At 36.5% G+C, this 13,322-nt stretch overlaps 1 protein-coding gene across 1 annotated transcript in view; it reads left to right on the top strand.

Annotated features, from left to right (window-relative positions):
- The window catches only part of LOC140163004 (growth hormone secretagogue receptor type 1-like), a 151,283-nt gene extending 140,298 nt beyond the window's left edge, over positions 1-10,985 (top strand). Inside the window, exon 2 of the mRNA XM_072186342.1 lies at positions 7,397-10,985. Within this exon, the coding sequence (XP_072042443.1) occupies positions 7,397-8,367 (971 nt within the window). The 3' untranslated portion in view covers positions 8,368-10,985. The remainder of the gene's footprint in view (positions 1-7,396) is intronic.
- Positions 10,986-13,322: the final 2,337 nt, after the last annotated feature.

The raw sequence follows: 13,322 nt of genomic DNA, 5'->3' as shown, positions 1-13,322 counted from the left end.
AATATCAGTTGGATTCACCCCATCCACCCTTGATGTTTGATCGTCAATCGGTAAGGTGATAGGTCCAAAAATTACTGAAATGGGCGCACGAGTGGTCATAAAATGACTACACATCAATTGACCCCTTATGTGATCTCTTTACACCTATGGTCGTATACAAGCCCCTTAGTAAGATGAGGGTTAAAGTTAGGAATGATACGCTTTCCTAATTATGTGCATTAAATAAGATGTTCAAACGTGTTATTGCTGAAAGTAAATATAGCAATAGAGCATTATCTATATCATCAAGCAAAACGTTAGATACATTTAGTCTTTGATTATTATCTAGAATGTGCAACGAGTGTACCCTCGGCGTTACGTTCAAATCAAACTTCACGCGTTATCAATAAATCTGGCGCCTTTAAAACTGTTAAAAGTTCAACCTAATAGAAACAAAACCTAGGAGACTGTCACGTGCGTGCTAGCACTTTGAATACCACTTGAGCTCAACCCAAAATGTGCAACACTCATGACGAACTTGACTGAACTGACTCATGTTTCCTTTAATAGTAACTAAAAGGGTTTGAATTTCAGATATTGAAGCTGTTTGGTTAATTTAAGCGCTAAAATGTACGAGACAGTATACAGTATATATATTCAACAATATGTCACTTGAAAAAATACCCTGCACTATCTCCAACATAAAAACTTTCTTGGAAATAATGTGTCGTACTAATTGGTTGCGTTCATGTCTTGTAATTTCAGGTGTCTTCAACGTAGCCACGTGTCTTGTTTATTTGTTCCTACTATAGAGTAGAAATAATTCCAATGTGACATAGTAAAAATTAATATGACATCTCCGGGTACCTATGATTAAAATCGGAAAAATTATGATTACAAATACCAATATGGAAGATATTATCAGGACATTCGGATAAATATTTAAATGTAAAATATTATCAGCATATTCTAAGGCTACACAACGCATTAAGAATGAAAAGGTTGGTGTTTTTGTATTCTTGAAATTTTCATTGTCCAAGCTTTAAAATGATAAATAACTAAAACTTAGGTTTGTATTAGTATTAGAGAAGTCGGCTCAACAGCTTTCTCAGTTCAAAAAGCAACTTAAAACTCATATTTTTTTATCATGCTTTTCCGGATTCACAGATGTAACTTGTTTGTCTTTATTATTTGTGCGCCTCGAGTTCTTTTGAAGATTGTGCCCGTACTGAGAACCCTACATTATTTTTTTAATTATGTATTCACCATCAAAAAGACCGTATTCTTTTTACACTGCGAAATAATATGTTTTGTTTGGTATTTGTCAGCCTCGTATATCAAGCAAGGGTTAAAATATATACTGTCTTGAAATTTTAAAGATGAGGTGTGCGGATCAAGGCCATTTAACCAAGGTGACAACTCTTCGATCCAATGTGTGTGAACTTAAAACAACAATATTCTAAAACCACCGAAATGTCAGTTATTGGAACTTTGTAATTATGAACAGATTCCGTAGCTCTTACTTAAATACTTCGTTTATCGCTCAGCACATTTGGTGTAACAGCTGTCAAGTCACCACAAAGAGCTTCATTAAAAAACGAGGCATTAAATTAATACACAAGATAACAGGATATAATATCGGTTTTAATGAACTTGAATTTGAGGCAACGTATAATTTTGCTTGCGTAATGCTTGACGTAATCACAGCAAGATGCTACACCTGATAATAAGCATAGAATGTTGCTCATGTTTTGATAAGCGAAGAGCTGCAGTAATGTCCCTGAAGAAAATACGCCTTATTACTGTTTACGATCAAACCATGAGCTGATATCATATTACCTATTATATCGCAAACCTGTTTTCACTTGGATGTTCCATTTTAAAACAAAATGTGCTAATCACTTACTTTGACCTTGTTATCAAAAACCGTATCTTGCCAGTCACATGACTTGAATAAAAAGACAGTTTATTAGTCAAAGGCTTGATAAAGCCACGTTTGCTATCTCTGATCAAAATCGAATGTACACAAAATATAATGTACCGTCTATAGATAAAGTTCATTACTTTAGTGAACCATTTATGAAGTCAAATATTGAGAACATACTAAATAATTAAATTTATTGTATTTTGCAAGTCAAATAACATGGGGAAACCGTATCTTGCCAATCATATGACTTGAAAAAAAACCCACATTTTTTAGTCAAAGGCCTAATAAAGGCATGTTTGCTATTTCTGATCAAAATCAAATGTATGCTGTTGCATATTCATTTCAATATACAATCTGTAGTGTTTATCATACTTATCATTGTGTTTATGGTCCTCCATCCATAATCATTATAATACGAAGGATGATTGACTCGGATATTTTTACTGCGTACGGTACTATTGGAGTCCTTGTAGAGCACCTGGATGGCATTTATCACAAATGCCATCCAGGTGCTCTACAAGGACTCCAATAGTGCCGTTATGGTAGATGGAAGTATCTCAGAGCCTTTACAAGTAACAACTGGAGTGCTTCAGGGTGGTGTGTTGGCATCATTCCTGTTCATTATCTTGGTAGACTACCTTCTGAAGAAATTAACTTCTGGAATTGACGCTGGAATTGTTACCTACCCACGTCGGTCAAGCAGGTTACTAGGACTGCAACTGCAGCATCATATCTAGGCCTTGTTATCAGTGCACATAAGACAGAATATATGACTGCAAACTGTAACTCCCAACCAGCTCTTGAAGTCTATGGTAGTACCATCAACCATGTCACAGACTTCAAGTACTTGGGTTCCAAGATGGGCCCTAGTGCTGGAGACCTAAAAAGAAGAAAATTACTAGCCTGTGTAGCTTTTTGGAAACTGGAACGCCTTTGGAGAATCCCATCCCTGTTAATCGAAACAAAAATCAAGCTGTTTGAGACACTTTGTGTTACTGTCTTTCTGTACAGGTGTGAGTCATGGGTAATCACCAATTACATGGAAAACAAGATCAATGCCTTTGCAACATCTTGCTACAGAGTCATGTTAAACAGCAAGCGTATGGATCGGATTCCAAATGAAACCATCTACAATCTGACAAACACCACTCCACTGGTTGCCAGAGTCAAGATTCATCAACTCAAATATCTCAGCCATATACCGACTGATGATGATTCACCTTCTTTTACTTGCTCAATATTGCTGAGGATTGGTGTAATGCAGTTAATAATTTCAGTTATGTTGGTTATGTACGTACTCTTTCTTTTTTCAAATGAAAGGGCTTGATAAGAGTTGTAATGTGTTGTAGATATACTAAAAGCATATAAATGATTGATACCCATCAATATCTAGTAAGTATGGACAAGACTGCCACATCAAAATGCATTATCCTGCTTTTTTAGATTTATATCATAAAAGGTCAAATTTCAAGAAGAGGGTCTTATGTTAAATGTGCAAGAAGCAGGCGTTTCATTAGACAACAAAGCTAGTCGATGGGCACCAAATATATTGATACAACCATAGCTATTCATTTGGCAAATATTATTGGGAATTGGTATACACAAGGTAGGGGATACTTGCCCAAGAATCGTTTGAACTGTGTGCAATGAGCCAAGGCAATGAGTCCAATTTAGACAACTGAAAAATAGACCACAACCCTAGAGACTGCTCTTTACAACTAACTTCATGTTGACGCATGCCTGTCCCTTGAGTGCTATGATAACGACAAGAATGTCTTACAATATCAGACAGAAAAGCTCATGGCGCCATATCGACCACCTTTACATTGCATTGTTCGATTTTCTTCTTCGAATCCATACTTGGAAGGCGACCATTTAACCGGAGGGAAAAAATCATTGTTTTAGTGCCACCAAATTGACAGGACTTTATATTGCAATGATTGCGTCTTTTAAATCATCATTTCAGTTCTTAAATATACCTAAAAATACCAATTTCTTTATCCTCAGCTTCTTCTGGCCGTTCAAGGAAACGATGTAAAAACAAATATAATTTTACTGTCCTGACAAAGCCGGATAAAATACATTGGATCATTCGATTTTGTAGGTATTTCTATTACCACAGTTGGATTTTTAACCACCCAAATGCTATTTTAGACGGTTTATTGTATACACCCGTGACAGGTGAGGTGAGGTAGCTGTTGTCTGACAGCAAGTAAAATTACAATAATTGACTCAAAAGAAAACTTTGGCATTGTCCGGCAAGCCCGCAGAGCTGGCATAGTATTTGTTCGCGGGCAACTCAACCCAAACCTCCACGTGGTGTCGGATGGGTAACGCAAACTTGGGCAATAAGGAACAGGCATGGATGCGAGGAAGTCAAGCTAGCGGAGGATCATGTAAAGTTTTGACCACGTTCTAGCCCTTCCTCGGCTGACTCAGCCTGTGTGGCTCTGAAGAGATATCGTTTGTTTTTTAAGAAGACTGCAAGACTGAGAAATTACATTGAAAACACCGTACGAGTTTACACGAAGAAACATATGCAATGTGGCAGCAAGCTGAAAGGAAATAACTAAGATGCAGTGAACCATACAACGTTTCGTGACTGAATGAATATATACAGGTGCAATTTGACAAAGGAGTGAGTACTGGCGCAAATAACCATTGGAGTTGAAAGCGCCATACATATCTACAAAAAACAAAACAACAAAAACAAAACGTTGGCATTTATATAACTCAAAGACTGTTATGAACACTGTATGTTAACTGAATGTCCCTTATGTTTAACCATATCTCACCATTGAACATAGCTCAAATTGGCTAAACACCGTAGACGTGTCCTGAACATTGATTCATACTGCTACGTTGGCCACCTAATCCATTTCGTTTCATCGCCTCATGGCTTTCTATTACACCGCATTTATCGTTGCCTTCAGGTGAATACCCTACGAATGACAATAGTTAAGCCATTGACCTATATTTCTACGGATGTTCCGTGTAAATGACTACGGACGTTCTTAATTGAGAGGCATACCTTCTTTCATTCCACAAATCTTGTTGGATTTGGAGATTGATAGTGGAGATTGATGTTGCTGTACGACAAGGGTGATCCATTTGTTTTTTTCAGGATGGAAAAAATAACTCAATGTATGGAATCTATTGTATGGAAAATAGTCTCGGGAATGTGTACGATCTATGCTACTGCAAAACATAGTCTTTATCCTACCCGTATGTACTAAATTCGGAGGGCAGTAGCGTACTTATTACATGATCGGATTCTTAATCATAGGGTTGTGAGTTTGAGTCACTATGTAATAACGGCAACATCATGTTCGCTTTACTAATCCCGGATGTAAATGGGTATCGGTTATGCTGAGAAAGTAAAGACTGATGGGGTTGCAGACCCACAGCAACATTACAGCTGGTAAAGACAGTCATGTATGAACCTTTACCGTTACCCATAGTATCAACTATTTCAATAATATACCCTTAACTCTAGCCTCCAAAGAGCTGCTGCACACCGACATCGCCTGGCTAATAATTATTTTGTCAGCAGAGATACTAAAATAAATACCCGGGATCGATACACGTGAATTTGCTATGCAAGAGTTTGATATGAGAAGAAAATATTTGGATACCGGGGTAGAAAATGATGAATATCTCCCGTAAATGATGCCGTATAAAGAAACCAGATGTGGTTCCTTGCACTTGAATATATATTTTGAACAGATATGATAGTCGTTAGCTTGCGTCTTGAGAGAGTAGCTTGCGTCTTGAGTCAAAAACTGACAATAATTCTGATTTATATGTGCCGAATTATATAGCGCAGTGTATAGGCCAATCGTGGAGGCAATCTAAAAGCATATGACATATGTCGTACCATGCTCGACTGATACACAGCGAGGTCAGTCACCGAGCTAATCGGGGCTATTGTCAGTAGCCTTAGTCAGATGTCCTTCGGCCCATTATGCGACTCAAAACTATTAAACAGGTCGATACAAAATGGCCATGCGTGGCGGTGGATTCAACCTACCATGGCGATTTCTGCCATGAAGATATCGGGGCGATGACACTGTGTGCTGTGCGTTTCATGTCTGAATATCTCTAATACCCAATTATACAGTTTTTAGTTGCATAAAGTTTTGATACTAAAAAATTTTAAACATGCACCATGAGGCTCTACTTTTTACACCCTGTGACGATATCAATATCTTACACCCTTAAACATGAAGTCATAAATTCTTCCTCAGACTGTCATATTACAGAATCAGGTTAATATATACATTAGATCCTATAACGTGAGTCTCAATTGTATGATGCATTTCCAGCGTCCAATCACCCCCATTTTCCTATTACTTCTTCATCTCTCTCACGTCATCTTATTTACTTCTTGACCTTTTGGTACGACAGGATAAATGTTACCTCTAAGATAACGGATATATGTAAAATAAGGACACGAATTTTAATAAGTGCACTTGGACAAATGTTTTGAAGCCCAGTCTGTGAAGAAAAATCGCTAATATGAAAGATCAATATACCCATTCAAAGGAAAGATTTACGGACTGTCCGGAATATGAAGTGGAATAACATGATATATCTGGAGCTTTCAAAGTGAGAGAGTAATGAGCTATTCCATGTGAAATCCATAAACCCCCTATGGAAGACATGTCCTTAATCTCCCACACAGGGAGTGCGGATTTCAAATGAAGTCACCAATTCAGGCCACCCAATTTGAAATGCACACTGAAAAGTTTAGCTTATGTTGTCCATACGGGGTGTGTGGATTTTAATTACAATAGCCAAATATTCCAAGATTATAACAATGTGATATTACTTTTAAGATAAGGTGTGCTGAAAATATTGTTTCTTATTTATGATTTTCATTAAATGCATTGGATAACTTATACTAAAAGGCTGGCCATACTGTTATTTTTGTTGTTGTTTTATTTTGCTAGTTACAATGTTCAATAGTAATTTATAACTGCTAAAAATGAGAATCAATATAATGGATTATCCAATGAGGATTATGATACGTTGACGTGACGATTCTTACAAGTAAATGTATAATGATGCTTGCGTCATACTGGCCACAAGCTGGACATCATCCCCTATTAATTGTTTCCGCCATTCTTCAAAAAGGCTTTGGGCGCACATCTGAAGTGAAACATTGATCACATGTGCATATGAATCAATGAGTTCTGCTTCAGTGACCACGAAACTTACCTCACCTAGCAAGTATCACCAAATATTTCAAGTCGAAATACTTGTTTGGATGAGGAAGTATTTTAAGTTGAACACATTTCGGCACTCCATGGGCATTCACGTGGTTTGGAACTCGAGCTCCAACACCCTATATATTCAACTTCATCTGAAAACTAGTGTTCACATTCATGTTGAAAATCTTTGTCCAGGTCTTGGGTATTTCAATTTCTAGATTGTTATCCAACGCTCAATCTGATAATATCCTTCTCTTCTTATTGTATTTTTCTGCAGGTTATGCCGTTCCGTTTCTGGAGAACGTCACTGCTCAAGCGTCAATATTAACTCTGATGGCGATAGCGGTTGAACGATACTATGTTATTTGGCGACCTCTAGAAGTCAGCTACACATGCACTACCAAACGTACTGTTATTGTGTGCTTCATAGTGTGGTTCCTTGCATCAATCTGCAGCATTCCGCCTGTTCTAATGGTTGTGTATGCTCCATGCGAGTACTACGATGGAAGCTTCAGGTTCACATGTGGCAGTTACGCTGGTTCACAGTTAGGTACATCATATGTTATCGGTACAACTATCGTGTTCTTCTTTCTGCCCTGCGTATTTTTGACGATTGTGTACTCTATGTTTGCAAATACACTGCGAAAGCATGACCAATATATGAACTTGATTAAAAACAAAGAAATGTCAAGTCAATCACCAACCGATAAACCATTGGAATTATCGTCAGTTAAGACATGTGGCTTTAAAAACAAGAAATACTTCAAATGTGCCAGTAGTCCTAAACATGAAGGTAGAGACAAAAATAAACTTTTCGGTAGAGATTCTATCAAGAAATCGACACCGTCAAATCATGGAGATGCTTTTACGGCAGCCAGTCGCCAAACACATAGAAGGGTAATTTATATGCTTGGGAGTGTGGTGGTTGTATTTTTCATATGTTGGTTACCACTACGTGTCACAATGCTCTGGCAAATATTTGCACCACCAGAGCATTTTGCTCAACTTGGATTCTTTAAACTCATGATTCTGCTTATTTGTATGAGATTCTTACTCTATGTTAACTCTTCTATAAATCCCTTATTGTATAATATAATATCAACGAAATTTCGTGGAGCGTTTAGAGACGCACTGAATTGTGATAAGACGAAATGGCGAACCCGTGGCCGAAGATGCAGGGCGTCGATGAGATCTTATGCTAGTAATTCAAGCTTCCGCACTACTAAAACAACTGATTTCCAAGCGTAAAGTGGCTTACTTTTCAAAGGCAATATATTCAAATTGGTTATGATGAGACATATTATTGGGGGGGGGGGTATGTTTCACACGATGGCGATACAAGTTCTTTTTTCAGCAACTGAGTATGTCTGAATTTGTTCAAAAAAATTGGAGAATCAAAGAAATATAAGCAGGTGTTTTTTTTATAACACGTCGTCTTTGGCATTGAAAACAACTCATGTGGGTTTGATGATTGAGATCAAAACCTGGGTTAGGTTACAAGACCCACTATTTTCAAAATTGAATTTAATCTGCCTTAATGATAATCTTTTTGTAGCTATTATTGTGGGATTCATTGGTTACGTTGCATCACAGTAAGCTATTTTACACGCAGTTATTGATTGCAATATATTAAATATTATGCACAAACTTCAGTGTCGAATCTTGTGTTTTATGCATACATAAAATTGCTAAAATATAAAAAAATACCCCCCCTCTAAAATCTATATAAGTGTGTAATCTTGTTAAACAAAAACTATTTTTCAATTTGTCGTTTAAAGTTTTCTATAAAAAGTACTACTGCTGTTGTTTTACTGTAATTTAATAGTTGTCTGTAAGATACTTTACGAGCATGTGCAATTAGATACACTCTTTTTAGGCAGCCGTTTTAGGTTCTTATAAAGAACAAGTTTGTTTGTCTTTGTTTGTTTGTTTGTTTTTGTTGTTGTGTTGTTTTGTTTTATTTTGTTTTTCGGGTTTTCTTATTTTGTGGACACTTTTATTTTGTTGCCTTTTCAAGCAATTTACCAGATTAATGTAATACCAACTGAGAAACACTCTTTCATTTGCATATGAGACTGACCTCTCCATTGTGTTTGTGCATTATGTATGGCGAGTGATCCTTGGAGACCGTGGGGCTTGGTCTAGTGGTAGAGTCCGACGCCCCAAGGTACTAGAAACGCCCATTATCATGTCCGCATTACATGTTAGCTTTACATTTGAATACATGAATACAAAAGCCACCCAAGTCCATGGGAAGTGATTTTGAGAGAAAAACCTGTGTTTCATTTTAATTCCTTCAGTTAGATTTACCTGGTCAATATGGTAAGTTTTACGTGCAAATGAGTGGATTAACCTGTATTAGGTATGACGATTAGCATTTCAGGGACTTCGTGGGGTTCATTTTAAATTTTGGACTTGGGTGGTTTTTTGAATCATATACAAATCCAACAATGTTAGAATGAGATTACCACTAGTAAGATAATACAAAATAAAGCACACAGGTATGTATAACGTTGATAAGCATTCTGCCATGTAATATAAACCACACACTTTCCTTTATTAAACCCATTTTTTTCAAAAGTCATTCGCTAGCAATGAATGTGTTACAAGTGGACTTTTATACATACTGGATTTCAATCAATGTGTTACAAGACTCAAATCATGGAATTGGGTGATTCTTTCATACAGAGGATGAATTTGAGTTGTTCTTTCAAACATATGACAGACATATGTATAGCAACAATTTCCCATGCTTAACTCAATTTGGCCAAAGTATGGACTTGGGTGGCTTTTGTATTCATATATTCATTTGTATCACTCCGGCTCCAGCGTGCTCTAAAACCTGAATGTCTTAAGGTAAATGGGTAGAAAATCCTCTAAACTAAATAAACTTAACTAAAGCGGGCAGGTGATAAGTGTTGGCCTTGTTCTCTTGTATTTGTTCATTTGTGTATGGTCACATATGGCAAAGCTCTTTGCCATCGGTTTAAGGGCGTAGTTCACTGAATTACCAGACTCCTATTGCTAGTACTGTACATAATATTATTGCAAAATGGACCAAGACGATTGCAAGGAGCAACCTAATAAATAATTCATAGCAGTTGTGTAATCAGTCAATAGTGCGGATATTTCGTCACTAGCAATCCACTGAAATTCTTCATAGGCATGATAGGTTTGCGTTGTCCATTGAGCGCCCACTGAAGAATATCTACTCTCCGGTAATACCGCTATTTATAACTTTATTCGCCGTCGTAGTGAATATGTCATTATTTACTGGTTTTCGATTGGTTTAACACCTGTTAGCATCCCAGTGACTTTGGGTTGAATCGTAGTTCCGAACGCGTATAGCGTGAAGTATACGAGCGTATAGTTGACCTGGCAACGATCAATATTGACGTCACACTACGACGGCGAATAGTACATTAGAGCCCCGAAAATGGTAAGCTTGCTTCAACAGCTTCATAGAAACAATGTTAATATAATAATATGGTTTAAAGGGTGTGTCATTTACATTTGCTTCACTAACATAATGTGTCAATCAATAGCCCTCACAGTATAAAGAACGTTGTAAAGACAAGAAAATACTTTACCCAACCTATGGTAAAAAGATGTGCGGTGCATTGCGGTATGATTTCTATCCGGTCAGAAACTATCCTGAAACTTAGACACTATAAACACAGAGGCTTAAAGGCATTCCTACAATGCACTATGATTGGGAAATTTGATCAATATAACCTAATTTTAAAGTCCCCATTGCCACACACAAAATGGTAATTTTAAAACGGCAGCCAACGAGCTAATAGTTGAGGCTTAGGACTGATATTTGATTTTCTTACAGGAAACATTCATATTGTCCCACTGCATTAATTTTATTCCTAAGTCTCGATGTTTTTAATGTTAAATAATAGGATGAAAACACCAGATATTTTCACACAATCCCAATGCAAGGTATGATCAACTGTACCACATGTGTACAAAAGCCAGACATACAAGGTCAGAAACCCCATTGGGTTGTGGGAATGTCTTTAAACATCCTCTGCTATAACCACTAGCCGTATTAAGGGATCCAAAATGAGCGTTTATTGCGTTTCGACAGTATTTTTTGTGGGACATGAGAGCACCTCAGACCTATCGAATTGCATTCTGAATACGAAGCATGTCTTTCTGATATCAAATAATTTTCATTTTTTTAAATCACAATATAATACAAATTTTATGACAAATTATAAAAATTTGATATTTTTCAAATGTTTGATATATAACAGTCCTCGAAGTAAATTATATAAATCTAATGATATATTCTTAAAGTGTATGTAGCAGGAGGAAAAGCCGACGGTCAATTGAAAATTTTGACCTTTCATATTGAAGATATGGATTTTTTCCCAAAAAGACCTAATTTTTTTTGGTGTTTTGGGAAAAAAATCCATATCTTCAATACGAAAGGTCCAAATTTTCAATTGATCGTCGGCTTTTCATCCCACCTACATACACATTAAGTATAAATCATCCGATTTATAAAGTTTACTTCAAGTACTGTTAAATATCAAAAATATCAATTTTAATGATTTGCCATAAAATGTGTATTAAATTGCGAATTTCAAAAATCAAAATTAGTTGATATCAGAATGACATTCTTCATATTCAGAATGCAACTCGATATGTCTGATGTGCTCTAATGTCCCAAAATAAATACTGTCCAAACGTTCATACCCCAGCCCTTAATATGTACCACACATCGATATCCTTCTCAACCGAAGCGAATAATATTGGTGCGAGATGATGCGTAGGATGCGCGCAGGACACACGGAATGCTTCTCACCCCAATAGTTATCTAAACAGAAGCTACATGTGACCTCGGGGTCATTGCACATTTACGGTAATATTAGTTGGTATATAATTTTTGCGGTAACTATGTCTCACTATAAACAGCAAGAGTTTCGGTATATATACAAGGACTATCGTATGCGGTATACTCAAAACTCGGTATATTCAAAATAAAAACGCTGATAGTTTTAATATCTTTGCATTTTTTAAAACCTTCTTCCACGTAAATTTCCAGTTATGTCGAAGGAGTCCATGCATTATTAGGCGAAATTGTATGATCGTAGACCAATTAATTTCCTTTGCATATGGGGGCATTCATGGCGATATAAAAGTTGTGCTTTCTAAATGCATAAGAATGTGTAGCTATAAACGCTTCAGCAGGAAGGACTAAAGTTGCTCTATAGTTATATCATTGAGTTGTAAACTCGTATAAGGCAATAGAAACAAATTAGTTCGATCTTTCGATCGACCACCGATGCTTGGTCGATCCGTATTATTTATGACATCAGTTGATGACCATTATTGTGATAACATAGTAAATCTTTGCCTGTATTGGCATTGAAAAGTAAAAATTTTGCATTAATTCTGATTAATTAGTCGTTAGTTCATTAATTACAAGCATATCGACGCAGCATCGGCGGTCGATCAAAAGATCGACAAAATTAGTTTCTGGTGCCTAACTGTTTGATGTTGGTTTTTTTTCTTTCTTTTTCTAACTTACGTATATACAATCATGCTACACTGTTTAAAAGCACTTCACCTAGGGACGATTTGTGGTTTCGGCAATAGCCAGTTTAGCTAATACACTCGCCGCTTTATATGGAGGATCACATGATTACCTCACTAGATGTTGTCACGAGGTTATATATTCAGTTTGGTGCTTGTAATTTTACAATAATGGTGTATTTCTAGTCAGCTGATAAACAGAAAATCTAAACTTTCACCTATGTATTACGAAAAAGATAATAAAGTTACGGTATAACGGGATTCTTATGTGTGTGTATGTTATTTATGGCTGACAGCTAGTACTAGCAACTTAAATATACCATTTAATACTTTCCTGTTGATGATGATAATGCTGATAAAGGCAATGATAATGATGTTTATGATAATGAATATGATGTTGATGCTCGTGACGAAGATAATGTCCATGAATATGATTACGAAGCTGTCGTTGATGATGATGATATTGATGATGATGATGATGGTGACGAAGTAATCGTTGATGATGATAATGATGATGATGATAAAATGATGATGATGGTGATGATGGCAACGTGTATTCGTGGTTTCAATATAAATGAACGACAGTGTAAAATAGATGGGAGTAACGTAACAATAGCAACCCAGCAAACACAAAACGTGTTCGACATCATTCA

Source organism: Amphiura filiformis, chromosome 10 (assembly GCF_039555335.1).
Source record: "Amphiura filiformis chromosome 10, Afil_fr2py, whole genome shotgun sequence".
In the NCBI taxonomy this organism is placed as follows: domain Eukaryota; kingdom Metazoa; phylum Echinodermata; class Ophiuroidea; order Amphilepidida; family Amphiuridae; genus Amphiura; species Amphiura filiformis.
The sequence above is the reverse complement of the archived record's forward strand: the minus strand, read 5'-3'. Positions and strand labels throughout refer to the sequence as shown.